The following is a 25,468-nucleotide window of genomic DNA, read 5'->3' as shown; positions in this document are numbered from 1 at the left end:
ACCCTCCTCCCACCTCCCTCCCCATACCATCCCTCTGGGTCATCCCAGTGCACGAGCCCCAAGCATCCAGTATCGTGCATTGACCCTGGACTGGCGACTCGTTTCATACATGATATTATACATGTTTCAATGCCATTCTCCCAAATCTTTCTCTCCCTCTCCCACAGAGTCCATAAGACTGATGAATACATCAGTGTCTCTTCTGCTGTCTCGTACACAGGGTTATTGTTACCATCTTTCTAAATTCCATATATAGGTGTTAGTATACTGATTTGGTGTTTTTCTTTCTGGCTTACTTCACTCTGTATAATAGGCTCCAGTTTCATCCACCTCATTGGAACTGATTCAAATGTATTCTTTTTAATGGCTGAGTAATACTCCATTGTGTATATGTACCACAGCTTTCTTATCCATTCATCTGCTGATGGACATCTAGGTTGCTTCCATGCCCTGGCTATTATAAACAGTGCTGCAATGAACATTGGGGTACACGTGTCTCTCTCCCTTCTGCTTTCCTCAGTGTGTATGTCCAGCAGTGGGATTGCTATTCATCTACTTTTTTAAAAAATTTGAACAATTGCAACATCTTCCTACCTGGCCTCTTCCTCCAACTTTACCGAGTCGGCTCAAACCTACCAGTAGAGATTAAATCGTATTTCTAATTTGCCTGGAGGCTGTAGAACAGGATGCAGGCTTATTCTACACCGTGAGGAGACACCAGTGTCTCCAGTAACTTTATCACCCTCATCAGACTCAACTGTAATTACTTGTTTCTGCACCTCGCTCACTTTCTTTCCACAGGCCTTTGCCTCAGCTGTTCTCTTTGCATGGAATTCTTTTCATTCTCCCACCTGCTCCCCGTTTTCCTTCCTGTTAAAATCCTGTGATGACTTAAGGAGCATCTCAAAGGCCAGTGCAACGCGTCCCTCTGCAGGTGCCTTGTGTCCCCTTCAGTGGCTGCCACAGGCTCTTGCGCATAGTAGGAGCACAAAGCTCACCTCATCAAATCTACCAAACAGTTCTGTTGACAAATGGGTAAGTTTACCAATGTGATCTAGTGTGTAGACTACTTGCTCAGTTTAAATACCGAGTGAAAAGGAGCCCCCATGTAAACATTCCTGCAGTACACTCTAGCTTCAGCTTCCCACGGAAACATAATTCAAATTTGATGAAGGAATTCTGATATCTTACACATTTTCTAAAAGGATTTTTAAATTCTTCTAAATGGCTCATTAAAGGAATCCTTTCCATTCAGTAAACCTCATTTCCACAGAAAAAGCCTTTTGTATAGTTCCTGCAAAGACATTTACAGAAAAAATAGCAGCCTGAGTATTTAAAATGCATCAGGTGGGACCAATGCCCTTCATGCTTTGCTTTACGGAGACCCGAAATAAAACACGTCAATATTTTAAATGAGCAATAGAATTTAATAGAAAGTTTGTGATGGCATAAGATGTTTTGATCTGAAGGATTTATATAAGCCATTTTGATTCTTGGAAGGGCCCCAAGACATCTTTTCAACTTTAAGTCTGAAAGTAAATGTAAATAAGCACTTAAATTTCCATGTACAATGTGGTAGAAAGTGTGTTTATTGAGACACTTGTCGAACACCATAGACTTTAATTACTTAAAAGCACTGGTCTGTACCTAACAGGCCTCTAAGTACCTGCAAGGGCAGTGTTTACATTTCTCTGAAACACCAGTGAGCACACATTTCCCTCTTATTTTAGAAGATTTCTAGGGGAATACAAACCACTTTGAGATTTGGATTGTGTCAATTTCTGCACACTTTTGAATACTATGTGTGTGTGTGTGTTATCAAGCCACATGTATGGCCCGTTTGATTCGGTGGTTAAGACTAGCAGCAAAGCCAGGTGGACATTTTGAACTGAGTGTTTTCCATCGGATAGACTCTAGACACAGTTTGGGTTTCCACTGATGGAGGACGGAGTTGGGCCCGTGTGTGTAACTCGGGCTCTAAGTCCCCTTCTCCCAAGAGGGAAAAACAGTGTTCGGGTGGAAGTAGGAAGGCAACACAATCTAAGCACTGAGGTTGCATACAGTGGGGTTTGAGTAGGGTGACCATATAATTTATTACCCCTAACAGGATGCTTGAGAATGAAACCAGAAGGGATGCTGAAATAGCAGAAGTAAAAACAGGGCTGTTCTGGCAAAACAGGGCATATGGTCACCCTGGGCCTGGGAGTGGTTCCAAAGGGTGACGTGTTTGTGCATGCACACGTCTTTGGGTGGGGGCTGCCGTGTGCAACACCCAGAGGGCAGCTGGCCCTGGAAGGTGTGTGCTCCTGGTCCCATCTGGGTTCCTTATTCTCTCCCCGACAGAGCGTGCTCTTTTCGGCCAGAATCCCCGCTCATTCTGCTCTCCCAGCCTGGAATGCCTTCTTTTCATCTTGCCGCCTCTCGCCTCTCCTGTACTACATTCCACCAGGAGTTTCTCCTCATGTGCTCTGTGGGTCTGGTTCTAGGAATCTGCCTTTTCAATCAACCCCTACTTCCACCCTCTGCCCAGGAGTGTTCCAGGCTGTCAACTTTTGAGGGTGAAAAACTGTATCTGAGTCCTCTGTTTAGCTCAACGCCAGGCATGTGTGGGTTGGGGCAGTTGCTCAGTCCCTGCTGCTGACCTGCAGGGAAGCTTCACTTGCACTGGCGATGATGACCTGGCTCTCTGGCCTCGTCGTCTGTGCCATCTCCTGGGCACACCTTACTGTAGTCTCTCGAGAGACAGTGCTTGGGTCAGAGCAAAGTAATGACCACCCAGGGGGTCGTGACTGCAGAGCTTCCACCGGCTCTCAGCGTGTGAGTTAGTGACTACTCATGGCTCTTAACTGTATATAGGGCATGTACAGTTACGCACCCTGTATATAGGGTGTTGTGCTAGACCTTCATTAGGAAGAAAGTAGGTGCAAAAGAAGCCATAGTTTCTGTCTTGCAGAAATTTAAATAGAGCTCCAGAAACAAAGATCATGTATATAAAAAATACGGACTGTACCGCCTGGGCTCATATCCCAGTTCTGCCACTAACTTGGACAAGACACTTGCCCTCTCTGTGTCTTCATTTTTTCATCCACAAATATGGATGATAATAATCTCAACTTCATATAATTTTGTAAGGATTAAGTTGGAGTGGGTAAAATAGAGAAGTGATGGAGAATAAGGAGTTATATAAGTACAAATAAATAATACTCTTATCATTAATATTATATAAAAAGCATGATATTTAATTATCTGCAATACAAAGCAATATACTTAGTGAAAAATAATATAATGGAAACGGAATCTTCAGTATCGAGCTCCCAAGTGCCATAGAATGTGATTTACAGTTGCCTACAGGTGACGCTGGTGGTAAAGAACCCGCCTGCCAATGCAGGAGACTCAGGAGTCATGGGTTGGATCCCTGGGTCAGCAAGATCCCTTGGAGAAGAACAAGGCAACTCACTCCACTATTCTTGCCTGGAGAATCCCATGGACAGAGGAGCCTGGCAGGCTCATCAGTCCATAGGGTCGCAAAGAGCGGGCATGACTGAAGTGACGGATCCCATCACACACAAATGTATTTATACAGTTAAATATACACATATAATTAAAGATTGCTCTCTGTAAGTGTTGTGTGTTGAATGAGGCAGATCAAACTTAAAAAAAAAATGTTATATGTGCTCTATCAGTACATAGGATTCCTTCTTCTCAATCGTAGATGTAAATCTATCCCTGCCTCTTTAAACATTTTTTGAATAATTTATTTTGAGATAAGTTCAAACTTAGGGAAAGTTGCAAGAATAGTATTCAGTTCAGTCCCTCAGTCGTGTCCGACTCTTTGCAACCCCATGAATCGCAGCACGCCAGGCCTCCCTGTCCATCACCAACTCCCGGAGGTCACTCAGACTCACGTCCATCCAGTCAGTGATGCCATCCAGCCATCTCATCCTCTGTCGTCCCCTTCTCCTCCTGCCCCCAATCCCTCCCAGCATCAGAGTCTTTTCCAATGAGTCAACTCTTCGCATGAGGTGGCCAAAGTACTGGAGTTTCAGTTTTGGGTTAGCCAAAAAGTTTGTTTGGGTTTTTCCATTACATCTTACAGAAAGACCCAAAAGAACTTTCTGACCAACTCAATAGAATTCCTGTATCCCAGAAAATCCAATGGTTACCTTTCACCACGTTAAAAAAAATTGAACTATAGTTAATTTACAGTGTTGGTTAGTTTTAGTGATTTAGTTTTTGTATGTATACATATATGTTCCTTCTCCTTATAGGTTATTACAAAATACTGAGTATAGCTCCCTATGCTATACAGCAGGTCCTTATTTTGTGTGTGTGTGCACATATGTGCACATGCACACGCGTGCGTGTGTCCCACCGTTATGTCTGAACCACTGAGAGCAAACAGCAGCCACACAGCCCCTCAGTTCTCCAGCATGTACTCCGCCTGCCCCTGAGGGATTCCTTCCCACATAACCACTGTGTAACATGCAAATGCACAGTAATTCAGTGCTACCACCCAGTGTTCAGACCCCATTCAGATTTCACCAACTGTTCCAATTATGTCTTTTGGTTTCTGGCCCAAGGCCAATCCAGGAGCACGTGCTGCCTGTGGCTGTCAAGTCTTTGCAGCTTCCTTCAATCTGAAACAAAGTGCCTCAGTCTTTCCCTGTCAAATGTCCTGGACTGTTCTAAGGAGGATAGGCCTTTCATTTTGCAGGGTGATTCTTCTTTTGACTTTCCTTCAGGCCATGTATCCAGGCAGGAATTCCTCAGAAATGGTGTGCTTTTGTCATTCTGTCCCACTGCTGGTAAATGCTAGCCTTAATCACCTGGAAAGGTTGGTGTCTGTCAGGCCCCTCCATAAAGCTATCATTTCTCTCTTTGGAATTGAACAGAGTTTTGAGGGAAACTATTCTGAAATGATACCTCATCAAACCCAGTATTCATTAGCCCACTACTCAGAAATGACTGCCTAATTCAACTTCCATCATCAGAATGGCCCGTTGAAAGTTTCTATTTCTATTATCTCTTCTACGTTTATTAGTTGGTATTTTACTCTAAGGAAGACTTTCCCTTCACCCTCATTTATTTATTTGTTGGTTGGTTGGTTTGGTTTCTCTGGTGGCTCAGACGGTAAAGAATCTGCCTGCCATTGCGGGAAACGTGGGTTCAGTCCCTGGGTTAGGAAGGTCCCCTGGAGAAGGAAATGGCAACCCACTCCAGAATTCTTGTCTGGGAAATCCCGTGGACAGAGGAGCCCAGTGGGCTACAGCCCATGGGGTTGCAGGAGTCAGACATGACTTAGTGTCTAAATAACAACAAGGGGCGACTAATATCCCACATGCAGTGCAGTGAGAGCAATACAAAACAAAACAAAGAGAAAAAGACATGTGCTCATCATTCCTTGAGCATTTCCTTCATTTCTGAAACATAACAAGAGGTTTCAGACCCATCTTGTGCTTTTTCTTTCCCAAGAATGCTGGCTCCTTTTACTGCAGAACGATATTCAGAAACCAAGATCTTCAGTGAGCTCGCTGTTACTGGGGAGTCATTGCTTCTAGGCCCTCTCAGTGGACAGAGTTAGAAATTGTTTGTTTCTAGGTACACATAGACTTATGCATCTATCACTATTTTTATATCTCTCTATATACACATTTTAAAAGTATGAGTCCGTTCAGTTCAGTTCAGTTGCTCAGTCGTGTCCAACTCTTTGCGACCCCATGAATCGCAGCACACCAGGCCTCCCTGTCCATCACCAACTCCCAGAGTTCACTCAGACTCACGTCCATCGAGTCAGTGATGCCATTCAGCCATCTCATCCTCTGTCGGGCCCCTTCTCCTCCTGCCCCCGATCCCTCCCAGCACCAGAGTCTTTTCCAATGAGTCAACTCTTCGCATGAGGTGGCCAAAGTACTGGAGTTTCAGCTTTAGCATCATTCCTTCCAAAGAAATCCCAGGGCTGATCTCCTTCAGAATGGACTGATTGGATCTCCTTGCAGTCCAAGGGACTCTCAAGAGTCTTCTCCAACACCACAGTTCAAAAGCATCAATTCTTCAGCGCTCAGCCTTCTTCACAGTCCAACTCTCACATCCATACATGACCACAGGAAAAACCATAGCCTTGACTAGACAGACCTTTGTTGGCAAAGTAATGTCTCTTCTTTTGAATATGCTATCTAGGTTGGTCATAACTTTCCTTCCAAGGAGTAAGCGTCTTTTAATTTCATGGCTGCCGTCACCATCTGCAGTGATTTTGGAGCCCAAAATAATAAAGTCTGACCCAGTTTCCACTGTTTCCCCATCTATTTCCCATGAAGTGATGGGACTGGATGCCATGATCTTTGTTTTCTGAATGTTGAGCTTTAAGCCAACTTTTTCACTCTCCACTTTCACTATGGGCTTTCAATTACAATCCAGCATTGCAGTGTTCTTTCTAACCTTTCCCCTTTCTGTGTTTGTTAAGTCACTTCTCTGACAGGGAAAAACCTGCCTTCCATTATCCTCAGTGTATTTACATTTTTGGTCAATTTTCCAATTCTCTCAGCATAAGCAATTTCACAATCATAATCGCCAGCTCCTTGTCTGCACAGCCCCCATCACTCCTTCCTTGACCCCTGGACATGCCAACACCTCCATGTGGCCCTCCCCTTGCTGTCTTTCTGTCCTGGGACAGAGAGTACACAAAGCCTCCAAGCTGTTCTCTCCCTTTCAGTTCCTGTTCGTTACCCATCAGGTACCCCCAAAGTCCCGCCCATACACACAGCCCCCCGCTCCACGTCCTTGACCTTCAGGCAGGCTGGCACTCTGCGTCCTTGTCCCCACCTCCCATCTTCCAGTGCAGAACACACTGACAATCCGGGGAAGGAAAAGGAAAGGAGAGAAAGCTTCATGTCTTTTCCATTTCTGATTCTGAGATCGGCTTCAACGTCTTTGTGCCAGGACTTTCATAGGATTTTTTGCTCTGTGTCTCAATTGCAATTGTTGCTGATAATATGCCTTGTAGGCCTGTAAGTATCATGTACAGAGCCTACCCCAAGCGCTGCAAACAGAAGACCCTACATACTGAGGGAATATGCTACTCTTAAGACTGCCATCAAGTGTGTGGTTTGAGTGGCATGTAAAGATTTTAGGAAACCATAGTTTCTTAATTAATTGAGAAACATCCTTATTCCCAATAATAGTTGTGTATTCAGTTGAGTCAAAGTGAAGAGTAAATTGCATATTCTATAACTATTTAATAAGCCCTTTGTTCTTACCTATGACATGTGCTAATGGGAGCTAAATGCCATCTTTACAAGGAATGTAATTTAACATTGTTCTTCTAGAAATACTGACCTCCCGGAAGATATGCTTAATAATCAATGTCCCTTTATCTTATTTTTTTGCCTTTATCTTATTGGTTACATGCTGGTTCTTTCTATGTAGTAAAACACAGTTTTTGAAATACAAGAGCAGCAGGAAGGGATAGTGAAACCAAACTCTGATTATAGTAATTCTAAGCTGATAATAAAAGTAAACATTTATTTTCATAAAACAGAATTATGAGCAGTGGTGGTCTTTTTCTATAGGAAAAATATGTATTTGTTTAGGATGTACATCTTTCTATTCCCTTTCATCTAAGAATATAACCACACCGACTTTAACTAATTTATAATTTGCCTTATGAGTAGATATATGTATCCATTTGGGGGATAGGAATTACTCACATGAGGACCCCTAAGTTATTTGAATTTCTTGGGACTTGTTAGGGCTTTGTGAGCACCAGAAACTATCCATCACAATTCATGAGTCTAGGCATGATTTAGTAGAGATAATTATTGATTATGGAATTTCCTAACTGAAAGGCTTCTTGGAGGAAGCCTTGCACATGGTTCATCTTAGAGATGAAATAACAAGCAGAGAGGGAATATGACTTGCCCAAACCACAGATTTAGAAGAAAAGCTGGAGTAGAATTCCAGCCTCCCAATTTCCATTCTATTGCCCTTTCCAGTACATCAAGCTTTCAAAGGGGCGGAAAAACAACTGGGCGCCTGAGTGGTGAAACAGCGCCCCCCAGTGTCTCTTCTGTTTGTATCGCAGAAGGACTCCATGTTCACCCATGGAAGCAAAGACTTTCTTTGTAAAAAGAGGCGCTTGTCATCCATCCTTCCATTCACTCATTAAACCATGCTACAGAAATCGGGAGAGTTAAAATGGGCTGATGTATATGCATATGGGTACCCGGAACTTTCCCAAGTGGACAAAAAAATTCAAACCTGAAAAACTTTTTTTGACATTTTGTTATAACGTATCTTATGCATTTAAAAAGGTATAGAGAATCACATGAATAGTTAGAGTCCCACTCCAGAGATTAAAAAAAATCATTTCTAATTCAGTTGAAGACCCCAGTGTATCCCTCCCTGACCGTATTCCCTTCCTGCCTTTCCCCAAGGTAGCCACTAACCTGAATTTTCTACCTTTCATTCTTTTCCTTTTCTTTACAGTATCCACAAACTTTAGTCTCCCGTGATTTGGGATTTTATTTAGGTTATATCACAATGTAAGTATTCTTCTGTGGTGGTGGTGATTTAGTCCCCGAGTCGTGTGCAACTCTTTGCGACCCCATGGGCTGTAGCCCACCAGGCTCCTGTCCATGAGATCTCCAGGCAAGAATACTGGAGTGGGTTGCCACTTCCTTCTCCAGAGGATCTTCCTGGCCCAGGGGTTGAAAGCGTGTCTCCTTCATTGCAGGTGGATTCTTTACCACTGAGCCACCTGGGAAGCCCTAGTATTCTTCTGCAACTTTCCTTTATCATTTTGTATTATGTTGTGAGCTTCACTCTATCTGTTGCTCTAGTTCATTTTTACTGCTATATAGTTATTATGAAAACATATCTATCCATTCTTTATTTATTGGACTTCTCAGATCATTTCCAAGTTTTTCTGATACAATCAGTGGTGCCACAAACACTGGGGCGCATGACCCTCTGTGTACATGCACGAGAATTTTTTCTGATTGAATGAATATACCGAGAAGTGGACCTGCTCCAGTAGTAGCAGAATCCAAGGATCTCTCTCTTCAACTTAAGAGAATATGCTAAGTTGTTCCATAAAGTAGCTGCAACATTTTACGCTCCTACCAGCGGTATAGTAAGAGCTCCATTGTTCTAAATCTTCTTCAAAGTGCGGTATTGACAGATTTAATTTTTGTCAATGCAGTGGGTGGAAGATGGTATTTCATTATGACTGTAATTTGTATTTTTCTTATTGCAAGTTGAGCATCCTTACACATGTGTATTGGTCGTCTGTGTCTTCTCATCTGGGCAATGCCTGTTCATGTCTCTTGCCCATTTTTTTCTCTTAGATTGTTTACCTTTTTCGTGTTGATTTGTAAGAAATCTTTGTATATTTTAGATACTAATCCTTTGTCAGTCATTTAGTGTAGAATGTATCTTCTAGTAGTTTGAGATTTTCTCTTTTTTTGTGAGACAAGTATTTTTGCAATAGTTTTAGGTTCGCAGAAAAATTGAGAGGAAGATAGAGATTTCCCATGTAACTCCTGCCCCGTGACATGCACGGCCTCTCCCGTTAGAGAAGGACATTCCCCATCAGGAGGTTTGTCTTCTTACTCTTTTCTTGGTGTCTTCAAAAGAAATGATTTCAAACTTAACAAAGTTTCCAACAAAGAGTTCCTATTTGTTGGAGTTCCAGTTTGTTGGTGAGTTCCTTCACCTAGAAATATCAGGTCTCAATGTTTTACCACATTTGTTTTATAACTTTATCTATTCAGTTCAGTTCAGTTCAGTCACTCAGTCGTGTCCAACTCTTTTGTAACCCCATGAACCTCAGCACACCAGGTCTCCCTGTCCATCACCAACTCCTGGAGTTCACCCAGACTCACGTCCATTGAGTCGGTGTTGCCATCCAACCATCTCATCCTCTGTTGTCCCCTTCTCCTCCTGCCTTCAATCTTTCCCAGCATCAGGGTCTTTTCAGATGAGTCAGCTCTTCACATCAGGTGGCCAAAATATTGGAGTTTCAGCTTTAGCATCATTCCTTCCAAAGAACACCCAGGACTGATCTCCTTTAGGATGGACTGGTTGGATCTCCTTGCAGTCCAAGGGACTCTCAAGAGTCTTCTCCAACACCACAGTTCCAAAGCATCAATTCTTTGGGGGTCAGCTTTCTTTATAGTCCAACTCTCACATCCATACATGACTACTGGAAAAATCATAGCCTTGACTAGACAGACTTTAGTTGGCAAAGTAAGACAATATACAGCCTTGACGTACTCCTTTTCCTATCTGGAACCAGTCTGTTGTTCCATGTGCAGTTCTAACTGTTGCTTCCTGACCTGCACACAGATGTTTTTCTGGAACTCTCTTGCTTTTTTGACAATCCACTGGATGTTGGCAATTTGATCTCTGGTTCCTCTGCCTTTTCTAAAACCAGCTTGAACATTTGAAGTTCACAACTCATGTGCTGTTGAAGCCTGGCTTGGAGAATTTTGAGCATTACTTTTCTAGCGTGTGAGATGAGTGCAATTGTGCGGTAGTTTGAGCATTCTTTGGCATTGCCTTTCTTTGGGATTGGAACAAAAACTGACCTTTTCCAGTCCTGTGGCCAATGCTGAGTTTTCCAAATTTGCTGGCATATTGAGTGCAGCACTTTCACAGCATCGTCTTTAAGGGTTTGAAATAGCTCAACCGGAATTCCATCACCTCCACTAGCTTTGTTCGTATATTACTGTTTCTCAAACTAAACTGTAGACATTATGACCTTTTACTCCCTCCCCAAAACTTTATTATGTATTTTCTTAGACTAAAGATATAAAGGCAGGAGTCCCCAACCACCTGTTAGCAGCCAGGCTGCACAGTAAAAGCTGAGTGGTGGGCAGTTGAAGAAATCTTCATCTGCATTTACAGCCGCTCCCACTGCTCTCCCATCACCCCTAGGTGGGACCGTCTAGTTGCAGGAGAACGAGCTCAGGGCTCCTACTGATTCTGCATTATGGTGAGCTGATAATTATTCCATTGTATATCACAATGTGGTAATAATAGAAATAAAGGGCACAATAAGTATAATGCTCTTGCCTCATCCTAAAACCACTTCCCTCCCTCCCCAGTCTTCTACAAAAGTGGTCTCTGGTGCCAAAAAGGCCGGGACCACTGCATAGAGACACGCACAGCACAACGACAGGAGTCGGACGTTTATAAAATTGAGGTTAAATTCACATAATGCAAAATTTACTATTTTAAAATGAACAATGGCACTTAGAACGTTCATAATGCTGTGAAACCACTACCTCTATTTAATTTCAAAACATTTTCATCGCCCCAAAATAAACCTCAGCACCCAGGGGCCAGTTATTCCCCACCCCGCTCCTAACAACAATTTATGTGCTTTCTGTTTCAGTGAATTTACCTCCGGATTTTTCATATGAATGGGATCATTTAGTATGTGATGTTTTGTGACTGACTTCTTTCACTTACCATAAGGTTTTCAAGGTTCATCCACGCTGTAGCATGTATCTGTATCTTTTATGACTGAATAGTAGTCCGTTGTATGTGAGTGAAGTGAAAGTCGCTCAGTCATGTCTGACTCTTTGCAACCCCATGGACTATACAGTCCATGGAATTCTCCAGGCCAGAATACTGAAGTGGGTAGCCGTTCCCTTCTCCAGGGGATCTTCCTGACCTAGGGATCGAATCCTTGTCTCCCGCTTTGCAGGTGGATTCTTTACCAACTGAGCTACTAGGGAAGCCCATTGTATGGATATACCACAATTTTTTTATTCATTCATTCATTCACTGAAGGACATTTGGATAGTGGCACCCTGAATATTCACATGCAAATAGTTGAGTGCCTGTTTTCAGTTCTTTTGGGTACATACCTAGGAGCGAAATTGCTGGGACATACGGTAATGGCTGCAGCATCTTCCTACCACCTATGTATGAGAGTTGTAATTTCTCATATCCTTGTCAACTCTCCTTATTCCACTCCAAGTTTTTTAATAGCCATCTGGTGGGTGTAGTATCTCATTGCGGATTTGATTTGCATTTTCCCTTAATGATTAGTGATGCTAAACCATCTTTTCAAGTATCTATTTCCCTTTTGTGTATCTTCTTTGGAGAAATGTCTATTCAAGCCATTTTAACCAGATCGTTTGTTGGTTTTTTTTGTTATAAGACTTTATATATTCTGAATACTAGACTGTTATCAGATATATGATTTGCCAATATTTTTCCCCATTCTGTAGGTTGCCTTTTCACTTTCTTTATGATACCCTTCAACATCACAAAAGTTTTCAGAAAGTTGATTATGACATGTCTTGGCATAGCTTTCTTTAGGTTTATTCTGTTGGAATTCATTCAGCTTCTTAAATCTGTAGATTAGTTGCTGTTGTTGTTCAGTCACTAAGTACTGTTTCAACTCTCTGCAACCCTACAGACTGCAGCACTGCCAGGCTTCCCTGTCTTTCACCATCTCCCAGAGTTTACTCAAATTCATGTCCATTGAGTCGGTAATGCTTATTCTAATCATCTCTTCCTCTGTCACCCTCTTCTCTTCCTGCCCTCAATCTTTCCCAGCATCAGGGTCTTTTCTAATGAGTTGGCTCTTCACATCAGGTGGCCAAAGTATTGGAGCTTCAGCTTCAGCATCAGTCCTTCCAGTGAATATTCAGGGTTGATTTCCTTTAGGATGGACTGGTTTGATTTCCTTAATGTCCAAGGGAGTCTCAAGAGTCTTCTCCAACACCACAGTTCAAAAGCATCAGTTCTTCGGTGCTCAGCCTTCTTTATGGTCCAACTCTTGCATCTGTTCACGACTACTGGAAAAACCACAGCTTTGACTGTATGGATCTTTGTCAGCAAAATGATGTCTTTGCTTTTTAATAAGCTGTCTACATTTGTCATAGCTTTCCTTCCAGGAAGCAACAGTCTTAATTTCATGGCTGCAGTCAATGTCCATGGTGGTTTTGAAGCCCAAGAATGTAAAATCTGTCACTGTTTCCACTTTTTCCCCTTCTATTTGCCATGAAGTGATGGGGCCAGATGGCATGATCTGATTTTTGAATATTGAGTTTTAACCAGCTTTTTCACCTTCTTCTTTCACCCTCATCAAGAGGCTCTTTAGTTCCTCTTCGCTTTCTGCCATTAGAGTGGTATCATCTGTGTATCTGAGGTTGTTGATGTTTCTCCCACCAGTCTTGATCCCAGCTTGTGATTCATCCAGTCTGGCATTTAGCATGTTGTACTTTGCATATAAGTTAAATAAACAGGTTAACAATATACAGCCTTGTCATACTCCTTTCCCAATTTTGAACTAGTCAGTTGTTCCATGTCCAGTTTTAACCATTGCTTCTTGACCCTCATACAGGTTTCTCAGGAGACAAGAAAGGTGGTCTGATATTCCCATCTCTTTAAGAATTTTCCACAGTTTGTTATGATCCACACAGTCAAAGGCTTTTGCTTAGTCAATGAAGCAGAAATAGATGTTTTTCTAGAATTCCCTTGCTTTCTCTATGATCCAGTGAATGTTGGCAATTTGATCTCTGGTTCCTTTGTCTTTTCTAAGCCCAGCTTGTACATCTGAGAGGTCTTGGTTCACATACTGCTGAAGCTTAGCTTGAAAGATTTTGAGCATAACCTTACTAGCATGTGAAATGAATGCAATCATCCAGTAGTTTTTGCACTCCCCTTGTTTGAGATTGGAATGAAAACTGACTTTTCTAGTTCTGTAGGTTGGTGCCTTTTGTCAAATTTGGGACATTGTCAGTCATTATTGCTCCAAATACCTTTTTTAGCCTGACTTCATCTTCCTCTGCTTTCAGTTCAGTTCAGTCGCTCAGTCGTGTCCGACTCTTTGCGACCCCATGAATCGCAGCACACCAGGCCTCCCTGTCCATCACCAGCTCTCGGAGTTCACTCAGACTCACGTCCATCGAGTCAGTGATGCCATTCAGCCATCTCATCCTCTGTCGGGCCCCTTCTCCTCCTGCCCCCGATCCCTCCCAGCACCAGAGTCTTTTCCAATGAGTCAACTCTTCGCATGAGGTGGCCAAAGTACTGGAGTTTCAGCTTTAGCATCATTCCTTCCAAAGAAATCCCAGGGCTGATCTCCTTCAGAATGGACTGGTTGGATCTCCTTGCAGTCCAAGGGACTCTCAAGAGTCTTCTCCAACACCACAGTTCAAAAGCATCAATTCTTCAGCGCTCAGCCTTCTTCACAGTCCAACTCTCACATCCATACTTTAGGGACTCTAATTACATACGTGTTAGACCTTATAATCCATTAAGACTCTGAGACTTTTTTTTTATTCTGTTTTCTCAGTATTGTTTGTTTTGGATGATATATTCTTCTATCTCCAAGGATATCGATTCTTTCCTCTGTTTTCTTCATTCTGCTGTCAAGCCCATCTAAATAAATTTTTTATTTTGGTTGTTGAATTTTTTCAATTCTAAAATTTACACTTGATTTTTCTGTATATATTGTACCATTTCTGTAGAGAATTGAAAGTTTTTCATTTGTTTCAAACATGTCTCATTGATCCTTGAAGCGCTTTGTGAAAGTTACTCTGAAATCCTGGTCAGATGATTTTAGTATGTGTGTCAACTTGGTGCTGGCCTCTGTTAGTTTTTTCTCGCCTGAGTTATGAGGCTCTGGATGCTATTTAAGTCTTTTATTTTAGCGGGCGTGCTCCACACTGGTGGGAAAGAGGAGGGCCAACTCTCTGCCGTCTGGTGCGAATAGAAGCCCAGGGTCCCACTGGGCCTCCACTGCCGCCCTGGTAGGTGTACGCGCTTTACTGTTGCTGGGCTGTGGGGAGTGAGGCCCCCAGCTGGCCTTCACCCCAGCTGGGGTGGGGGCTTCTGACACATGGAAGCGGAAGTCCAAGCTTTCATGTGCCTTTGTGTGGCGGGTGGAGTATGCCGTTTGGCAGAGTAGGGCCGTTACTGTCAAAAGTCTTCTGTCTTACTATACTATGCTATGCTAAGCTAAGTCACTTCAGTCGTGTCCGACTCTGTGCGACCCCATAGATGGCAGCCCACCAGGCTCCCCCGTCCCTGGGATTCTCCAGGCAAGAACACTGGAGTGGGCTGCCATTTCCTTCTCCAGTGCATGAAAGTGAAAAGTCAAAGTGAAGTCGCTAGGTTGTGTCCGACTCTAGACTGCTCCTTTTCCTTTTCTTAGTCCTTTGGCTTTTTAGCGAGCTTTTTGGGGTCTGATTGCAGGTTATGGCTTCTCTAGCACCCAGTCCAGGATTTACCAACTGAAAAGAAAACTCAGAGCACTCACCACATGTCATTCCTTGCTTCTCTCCACCTCTCAGAGTCTTTTTATGCTTGCTTTATTTATAACATCCTGGAGAAGGAAATGGCAGCCCACTCCAGTATTCTTGCCTGGAGAATCCCATGGACAGAGGAGCCTGGCGAGCTACAGTCCATGGGGTCGCAGAGTTGGACACGACTGAGCACAAATGTGACTTCCAGGGTTTGGGCTACACTTAACTGAAGAGGCCGGGAGGAGCACCTCTATCCCGTCTCATCCTCAGCGCCATTTGGAACAGTCTGTCCTTTCTCTTCTTATCCGCAGTGCTAACTCTCATCATACATCAATTTCTAAACATACGTGGGTGTTTTAAAATGTACACAGGATTTGTTTTAATCAAGTATGTTAAGGTGACAGACATGGAGACAACTGCCTTTGAAAGAAGAGTTTATTGCCTACAGTTCCCAAGAGGAATGGGCGCATCATGCCATGCTCGGCCACGTGGAGAAGTATCAGAATCAGGCAGGAGGCGGGAGTGGAACAAAGCATGGTCTCATGCCTTTAGTGTGATGTTTGCAGGAAGGAATTGGTCAGGCAAGGTAAGCATTTTAGGATTAGCTAGTTTGAATGACTTCAGTGGGCCTGGGCTATAGTATAGGGTGATTCCTAGTTGTCCATTATCGGAGTCGGGGCTGATTCACAGCAGGAGAAAAATTAGCTTGGTGCGTGAGAGGTGGTTAGGGATTGGTGGGTTTGGATTGGTTGGTTTGCATATGAAACGGCATGCTTTACAGTCTCTCCTGGATTAGCAAGACCCCAAGATGTCAAAGCATCATAAAATACAGGAAATAAACATCTATGATTAATACAATGGAGTCTTTATTCTGATAATTCGCTGGCCTGTGCTGAGAGCAGAATGTCTTAACTCCCTTAGCATACCTTCCCCACCTTGTTTTTAAATGGTGTCTTTACTTGTCCCTTTGTTCTTCTATATAAGTTTTAGAATAAGTTTATCAAGTTCCATGAAAAATGTAGGCTGGAATTTTGATTGAAATTGTATTGACTTAATAAATTAATTTGGACAAAGCTGGATCTTCACTCTGCTGAATCTTCCTGTTCGTGTTCTTTACATTTATTGAAATTTTCTTTAATGTCCTTCAGTAAGATTTTATTATTTTCTCAGTGAAGGTCAGGCTCTGCTTTTGTTAGCTTTATTAGGTAGCTGTGTTAGGTGCTGTACTATGCTTAGTCATTCAGTCGTGTCCGACTCTTTGTGATTAGTATTGGGAATAGCATCTTTTTAAAATTATGTTTTAAATGGTTAGTTGCTTGTAGATAGAAATGCAGTTGACTTTGGTATATTGGTTTTCTAACAATGAACTTTTTGCAATCATAATCATTTTTCTGTAAATCTCTTTAGTTCGTTTTGATTACCTTTAATTTCTTTTTGTTTTACGGTGCTGCCTAAGACCTCTTTATTACAATATTAAGTCAGAGGGATAATAGTAAGAATTCTTACTTGATTCTGATCAAAAGAAAATGTTTATGACGTTTTCCTTTTGAGTATGATTTTGGTGTCAGAAGAAACCTTTTAACAAGTTGAGGAAATTCCCATTCTATTCCTGGTTTGCTGAGAATTGTTTTAAAAATCGAGAATGCAAATGATCACAAAGTTTTTAACCTTTCTTTTGTTAATGTGATGCAGATTATTAAATTAATTCAAAATCATTACTCAGGTTAAAAGAACACAATGTTTTAGATGAGAGCTTTATTAAAATCAAAGTTGAAGTAAAAACAATAAAGTAAGAGTCTGAGATTATTGTAAAATCTTTTATTAACTTAATCATTTTAGTCAATAAAGGGATTTGGGCTAACTCAATTTTAAAGAGTTCTAAATCAAAAGGTTTTCTTCTTTAAGCAGGGTCACAAACTGCCAGTTTGCCAAGTCATTGGTAAAAAGTCTGGTTCTACATATAGGCCTTTTCCAAAAAATTGCTTTAGTGAGTTAGTGAATCACTAATTGCATTAGTGATTAGGAGAGAATTTCGTCCCCACCCCCAGGAGCTTCACTGCCTCTAGACTCCCCAGAGTCCAACAGTTAGAAGTCACGGGAGGATAAGAGGAAAAAAGGGTGGGAAACCCAGCATGTGGCACCCCTTTGATTGCCTGTAATTGTGGGTGTCAGCCTATGACCTTTTTGGCTAGGTTTGGGTCTGCATTGTAAAATACAATTCTTGTGGAAATGCAAACAAACTTGCATTTCTTTATGGGCAAGTATGAATGGCTTTAGTCAGGGTAGATTATTTTCAAAAGCGAGTACATTTTTGGATGAGTGATGATTTAATGAGGATACAAAATGATTACTGTTCTTTCTGGCTCTAGAAAACAGCCCAGTGTTTTAGAGTTAGCCATAACAGAGTATGACATAATACCGCATACACAATCCACTTTCACATTCAATATGATATCTATATATATACACATACACACACGCACACACACATATATATAAGTAGCATCACCGACTCGATGGCGTCACCAACTCGATGGACATGAGTTTGAGAAAGTTGGTGGTGGACAGGGAGGCCTGGCATGCTGCAGTCCATGGGGTCGTAGAGAGTCAGACACGACTGAGCAACTAAACTGAATTGATAGATAAGTAGGCCAGAATTAGCACAAAATAGTCTACCTGGAAAAAGCTTATTAAAAAGCCAATTTATCTGAAATATTTAAGAAGAGATCTGATGGTTACAAGTGTTACTTCTTCAGGAAATTAGTTGATGATTGGATTATTTATCAATTAATGATATCAGTTTTCAGAAATATTTTTGATGTATTTGTAATAATGAATTTCCCCAACAATATGATTCCAAGACTAAAGACCAGGAAACATAGGCATCGAAGCCAGAATATCTGAATTTAAATTACAGCTATGCCTTTCACTAATTGTGTGATTTGGGGTAAATAATTTAGCCCATAAGTCTCTATTTCTTCACCTATAAAATGGTGACGATTAGCTCTTAGAGTTGTTAGAAAGATTAAACGAACCGAGGCACGTTCAGTGCCCAAGATATTAAACGTTCGAGCACAGTATTTCTAATTCCAGTAAAGCAGCACCGTCATTATGCAGTACAGCGTGGTATGAGGAGGGGGGACTCTGAGGCCACACCGCCTGGTTGGCCGCTGGCTCCACCATCTCTCCAGCTGTGTGACCATGGGTATACTACTTAAACCATACGTACTTCAGTTTTCTCATCTGCAAAGTGGGCATTATAAAAGCATCTTCCTCATAGGGTGGTAGGATTAAGTGAGTTTATTTCTGGGAAATGCTTAGAACGGGGCCTAGCACACGGGAAACGCTAAGTAAGAGTTAGCTGGTATTGCAGTGAGACACTCATGGTTTATTGCACTGGTATATCTCAGAACTACTACATTTATATCTAGAGTTGATCAGTAATATGTGGATGAGTGTATTTTTCTGATTTCGGTGCTAGGGGGGTACAGAAGAGGGTGGAGCAGCAGAGGAGGTCGTGCATTCCCTCAGTATCAGCTGCAAATGCTCTGCAAAAGCAGCTGCCTTTGCAGAATCTAGCTCCGGGCGTAGGGAGAAAGGAGCAGAGATATTCCATTTCCCCAAGGGTGCCGTTTACCCTCACTAAGCCATGGCTTTAATGAGCACCAATATTTTTTAGTTCCATTGTAAATGGTGCTTACAGTGAAAATCATATTACAGCAACATTAAAGGAATTGTTCAAAGATAAAAAATAAATCAACTACAAACATGCAAAAACTGATTTAATTTTTTCAATTTCTCTCGTTTTTGTTTATGTGCACAGGCAGTATGTGTTTACACCGCTGTCGTCAATGTGCACACAGCATTTTGTACTTTACTGTGTTTAACTTTAGCTGATAACTCTTTCCCTGTTATATAGTCTTTATTATTATTATTATTGATGGCTGCAGAGTCATGTTGATAAGCATAATTACTCTTTTTTTGAAAATCAAAATGTTCACCTTTTACATACTGTAGGAGAACTCTAGGAATACAAGTAAGGGCAATAAATTATAGAAGAAAAAGAAATCAAAGACCTACACCTTCTATGACAGGAGGAAAGATAGGAGGGGAGTGTGTGATTGCCTGAGAACTGTGAAATCCTATAATTTGATTTTGCAACAGATTTCTACCCCAATGCTTTACTTAACGTATCTATTTTTAAATGTAAGAGAATTAAAAAGAACTTGCATGTGATGGGTACACAGAGGTTCATTATACTATTGTCTACTTTTGTATATGTTTGAAACTTCTGTAATTAAAAAAGGTTTAAAGAAAAGAATGTGCTTATAAAAGATTTTTCCAACCCCCTTGGAAATAGTTTGAGTGTCTCTTGGTGAGCAGGCCCCCGCAGCCCACACATGTGGGAGTTTTCAAAGTCCTTCTACCTCCAGAGCCTTGCTTTCTTCCTCCAGGAAATTGATGTAGTGCAGGTACCTAACTCTTCCTGTAGTGATGTCCTCGCTGGAAACAGTGCTCCCTCAGACGTGGAACTCTTGTGCCAGGCACAGCTCCTACCATCTGCAGAGACCCTGCCCGGATACCACTACACCGCTGCTGAGAACATCTTGTTTAAGAACGTGGGTTAGAGTGGGTAGAGCGGAACGGTGGAGGCCACAACTGCCTCACTGTTGGTGGTCTCTGCCGGGAGTGGGTGACCCCCAGTAGGCGGTCGCAGAGCAGGCCAGGCCCTTCCCACTCACGCTGGGCTGAGGCCATCACGCCTGCTGACACAGCACCGCCTGAAGGTGGCTGTCCAGTCACTAAGCTGTGTGTTCTGTTGGGTGTCCTGACGACACACTTGCTGAGACCAGGGCTCTCCTGCCTCCTGCTCGTTCTGTGACTCACACGCGGGCCCAGTGGCTCCTTCTCCTGCCCCCACCACCGCCTCCATCACCCTCGAGTCAGCCCATCTCACTCCCAGTCTCGGAACGCCTCCTTTGGACTTCCCTTCTGGATCCTGTTTTGATTGCTCTGTGCAGGTGTGGGTCAGTCCTCCCCTCGCTGAGGCAAGTCCGGTCTTGCTCTTGGTGCCTGAGCCCCTGACCCTTAGCCAACAGCCTCCTGAGGCCTCTAGCGGCACGGCAGCTGTCGGAGGCTCCTGTTGTGTTCAGGTGTGCTGGGCTCCTGGGAGGGGGACAAATATCTACCCCCAGTGGTAGAAAATATGGCTTGATTAAAGAGAAACAGAAAATCCAGCCATCCTGCTGTACACTTTAAATCTATACAGCGATGTATGTCAATTATTTCAATAAAACTGGGTCGGGGGGGAAAGAAATAGAAGACAGCTCTGTGAGATCCAGCAGATGGTCTGGCTGGGGAGAAGGAAGTCAGTGCAGAATACACACAAAATCCCCACACTCAGTGATTAGCTGTTTAGGACAAGGATGGTGTGGTGGTCTCTTTGAAAATCCTCACTGCCAGCATGGGGACTGGTACTCTGCAGAACAGTACAAAGTTTGTTGAACAAATAAATAAAACTTCAGGTCAATAAGGTCAGGTATAGAATATGTACATGAGGGTCAAAGAAATATAGACCAGATGAGTGATCTGAGTGGATAAGGGCAGTGAAGAAGACTTCTTGTAGGAGGGAAAAGAGGAGTTTGGTGTAGAGTTCCATTGATAATACTGAGTGACCTTAGACAACTTACTTAACCTTTCTGTGCCTCAAATATGCGATCTCTAACATGGAGCAATGAGTGTCTACAAATGCGGGCAGGGTGGTCGAGGAGGCTCAGTGCACTCACGGGAAATGGGACCCAGAACTTGATAAACGGCGGTCAGCAACACCATCTGACACTGCATCGTCACCTTTCTGGGGCTCACCCCCTGGACACTGCAGACATTTGAGGATGATGAGGCCTGAATCTTAAGTATGAGTGGACAGTCAAGGGAAACCAGACATATGAGGAGAAATGACAGCATGAAATTAATGTTATCATTCTCGCAATCACATGACTAATGTTTACTGAATGCTTACCGTGTGCCAGATGTTTTCATCACTTCATACAGTTTAAATCATTTAATCTTTACAATTCTATTTCACAGAGAGGGGACAAAGGCCTAAAGGGCCTTTTGACTTTATTGAAAATATACCAGTATGAAAGAAATTTGGGGGAAAAGGAAAAAACAGAAATGCCATGATTATCTCTCCTTCTACCCCTCTTACAGAACATTTTCATTTTCCTAAATTATTTTCTAATCCATGTTCATTGCCAACTGGTCTTTTAAAATAACTTTATTCTTTGTATAAAAATGATGCGGGCTCATTAAAAAAAGTTTCAAGCAATAAAGAAGTACAAATAAGAGAGAAAAAAAGAGCTGATGTTTAAGAACAGCATGCTGCTGGCATCACGTGACCCTCGTCACCGGCGTGTCTACTGTTCGTGTTGAGTCACTGAAGTAAAATATTACACTACAGAACTTGGATGTTTTTCCTAATTGTTGAATAAAGGAAGGGTAACTGAAAGTTTTTGTTATGAGGTACTAAACTACCCCATGGGCTTCCCAGATGGCACAGGGGTAAAGAGCCCCCCTGGCAATGCAGGAGATGCAAGAAGCGTGGTTTCAGTCCCTGGGTCAGGAAGATGCCCTGGGGTAGGAAATGGCAACCTGCTCCAGTATTCTTGCCCAGAAAATTTCATGGACAGAGGGGCCTGGCGGGCTACAGTCCATGGGGTCGCAAAGAGTCAGACACGACTGAGCGACTGAGCACACACACACACACACACACACACACACACACAAAACTACCTGATATACCAAAAACGTATCAGTTCTCAGATTATGTGACTTTTCCTAGAAAAAAAATTCTTTGTATAAAATATTGGAAACTATAAATTCTTGATATTTGTTTCTGTTCGTTAGAGATGCAAGACTTCCACCAGTAAACCAAAAGCCGTAGAAATCTTCTGCTCGGATTCTAAGCGTACTGAAGGAAGAAGGTAATGCTTTTCTTAACATATGAGAAGATATGTATGTACATAAGATATGAGTCTTATGCAACTCCTGGAAAAAAACTCATTATTCAGATTTCTGTGAAAGGTTTGAGTCTGAAAGGAATGTGTGGAGAAAGGAGAAAGATTGGTGATCTCTCACAATTTCGAAGTCTAAGGAGCCTTACAGACTCTGCACTTCACTACTCATATTTAGAGATAAGGAAATGGGCCGGAGAAGCTGAGGAGGATAGCATAAATTACAGTAAGCTGAGACCAGAACCCAAGTCACTTAGAAACATTGGTAGTCATTTAGAAACCTTTATTCCTATTGGTAGGGAAGGGAAAAGAAAAGGAAAAAAAAAAAAAGAAAAGAGCAAGGAGCTGAAATAAGAGCTCAAAACAGGATGTTTTATGGGTCAAAACAGTAAAGCCTTCTGGTATACTTCCTAACTTCTGAATAAATTTTGGCCGATTGCCAGGATTTGACTAGCAGATCAGAAATTCCCCTTTTTCCTTTGGCAATGTAAAATAAGCAGATTTCAAAAGTAGTTCCCATCTCCTCCCTGAAAAATCAGTGCTCATACCTGTGGAGAAAAGGGAGAGGGCCAATGCACAGATGCCCCCATCAGCGAGTACCCATCCCCAGTGGGCACCAGGGGACTGTAAGGCCCTGAGCCTGGCCTTGCACCACCATCGGAAGATGGCACACACGGGGTGATAAACACACGTTCTGTGGGATTTTAGAGCTCTCACACGTTGATGATATCCTGTTAATATTACTCTTTGAAATTAGCTTAGGTTTTAAATGAGCAGAGGGTTGCTTCCTGAAGTCTCACCATGGTTGCTCCCTCGGGCCTGAAGCCCCAAGCATTTTAAGGGGTCCTCAAGCAGCAGTTGTACAGAACCCTAAAGGCCCCTACTGTTTCCACAGATGTGCTGCAAGAACGTCAAACATCAGATGCAAAGCACTGAGGAACCTCAAAGAGAAAGCCTGCTGCAGAGTGAACAGGAGAGCTGGGGACAGTGACCTAGAAACGTTTCCAATGGGCTTGACGCTTGCTGTGTTTGGCATCCTCGTTATTGTGATATTTGTCTACATAACTATGGAAAGCAAGTCACTCTTTGGTTAGGTGCTTTAGAAGCAGAGTGATGAGCACGTGCCTGAGTACTGCTGCGAGCCCTCTGCTTCAGGAGGGAGCAGAGATGGAAAGCAAGTCACTCTTTGGTTAAGTGCTTTAGAAGCAGAGTGATGAGCACGTGCCTGAGTACTGCTGCGAGCCCTCTGCTTCAGGAGGGAGCAGAGGCTCCTCTCGAGGTGGAGACCCAGCCCCACAGCCGGGCAGTCTTCCCGTGCCCTGTGCTGAGCTGAAGGGTCTGCGGCCAGGCTCCAGACAGGTGGCAGGGATGAGGGAGCGAGCCAGGCATTTGTGTCAAAGAGCTTGATAGTAGGAAGTTCCCCGAGTCAGGTTGGCCATCATTAAAAGTACTTTCACGTTTGTGCAGACCTCTAAGAAGGAAACTGTGCCTGGAGTTGTTCTTTTTAACTATGGTGATAAGCTGTGGATCACATTTTATTCATTCTTCAAATTGGGTCGTCAACTATGGGAAAGGCCACACAGGTGACGAGCAAAAAAGGGAAAGTATCTGCTTTGGCAAACCCAAAGAACTAGCCACCATCACCAGTAATGACAAGAAAAGCACTCAGAACAAGATTACGTTTTCACCACTGAGCTTAGAAAGGTTTGGAAAGATTAAGACCTGGTGAGGAGTGTAGTGATCACGGCCCTGGGAGTGGGCAGGGCTGGGCAAGCACCTGAACGCCTCTGTTCATTGGCTTTGTGAGCTCAGGGGAGGTAGTTGTCTTCTCTGAGCTTCAGTTCAACTTCTGAAAACAGGGATAAAATAGACGCTTAGGGTGACAGAGGATGAGGTGGTTGGATGGCATCACCAGTGGACACGAGTTTGAGCAAGTTCCAGGAGTTGGTGATGGACAGGGAAGCCTGGACTGCTGCAGTCCATGGAGTCACAAACAGTCAGACACAACTGAGCAACTGAACTGAACTGAACTGAAACTCTTACGGTAATGAAGAATTTGAAGAAATTGCACATATAAAGTATTGATATAATACTTATTGTTGTTCACAGCTAACTGGTAGAAGCCCTCAGTAAATGTTCAATAAATGCTTAAGCATTGTTACACTTTGGCATAATAGTTCAGCTTCTGGGAAGAGCCACTTCTAGACAGAGAGAAGTCTTAAGTACCAAGAAGTCAGCTGCAGCAATTTTCATGGCAGTCAAAAGGTAGAGCCAACTCAAATATCCAACAATAGGGGAAAGGCTTAATCAGTTGAGGTTTATTTAGACTCTCAATAGATGACTGTGTAAGAATTAAAAATATTTAAAAGTTTATCATAACATAAAATGCTTATTAAAAAAACTGTCAGCAGCTTTCTCCAGTACTCTTGCCTGGAAAATCCCATGGACGGAGGAGCCTGGTAGGCTGCTGTCCATGGGGTCGCTGAGGGTCGGACACGACTGAGCAACTTCACTTTCACTTTTCACTTTCATGCATTGGAGAAGGAAATGGCAACCCACTCCAGTGTTCTTGCCTGGAGAATCCCAGGGATGGGGGAGCCTGGTGGGTGCCCTCTATGGGGTCACACAGAGTCGGACACAACTGAAGTGACTTAGCAGCAGCAGCAGCAGCAACAAGCAGCTTTATTGAGATATAATTTACATGTCATACAGTTCACCTAACGTGTACAATTCAATGATTTTTAGAGTATGCGTAGTTGAACAACCATCACCTATCCATATTTTAGAATATGCATAGGTATACAACCATTACCACAATCAATTTTAGAATATTTTCGTCACCCTTAAAATGCTTTTTTTTTTAAATGGTAAGCAAAAATGATGCAGATTCATTACTACTGTGTTATCACAACTAAACAACACTGGAAGAAATACGTCAAAATGTTAATAGTACGTCAACAATGGGGCTCTGATTTTCTTTATTTCTACTATTCCATGTTTTTAAAGATTTCTATAAGCAGAGTGTGTTGGTTTGTGTCAATTCAGGAAAGTTTTAATTTAAAAAAATGTATACTGTATTACAGTTTGGCTGTAAGGAACATAAAACTCAGTAAAGCTGGCTTAAACAGCGATTTATTTTTATCTCTTAAAAAGAAATTTGGAGCATAAAGCATATAATACTATTAAATAACC

General features: G+C 42.5%; 1 protein-coding gene across 1 annotated transcript in view; it reads left to right on the top strand.

Annotated features, from left to right (window-relative positions):
• LEMD1 (LEM domain containing 1) overlaps positions 1-23,370 on the top strand; it is a 28,349-nt gene extending 4,979 nt beyond the window's left edge. The window contains exons 4-5 of the mRNA XM_005909664.2: positions 22,170-22,246; positions 23,172-23,370. Of these exons, the coding sequence (XP_005909726.1) occupies positions 22,170-22,246; positions 23,172-23,370 (276 nt within the window). The remainder of the gene's footprint in view (positions 1-22,169; positions 22,247-23,171) is intronic.
• The last annotated feature ends 2,098 nt before the right edge of the window (positions 23,371-25,468 follow it).

The sequence above is a fragment of the Bos mutus genome, chromosome 16, assembly GCF_027580195.1.
Source record: "Bos mutus isolate GX-2022 chromosome 16, NWIPB_WYAK_1.1, whole genome shotgun sequence".
In the NCBI taxonomy this organism is placed as follows: Eukaryota; Metazoa; Chordata; class Mammalia; order Artiodactyla; family Bovidae; genus Bos; species Bos mutus.
The sequence above is the reverse complement of the archived record's forward strand: the minus strand, read 5'-3'. Positions and strand labels throughout refer to the sequence as shown.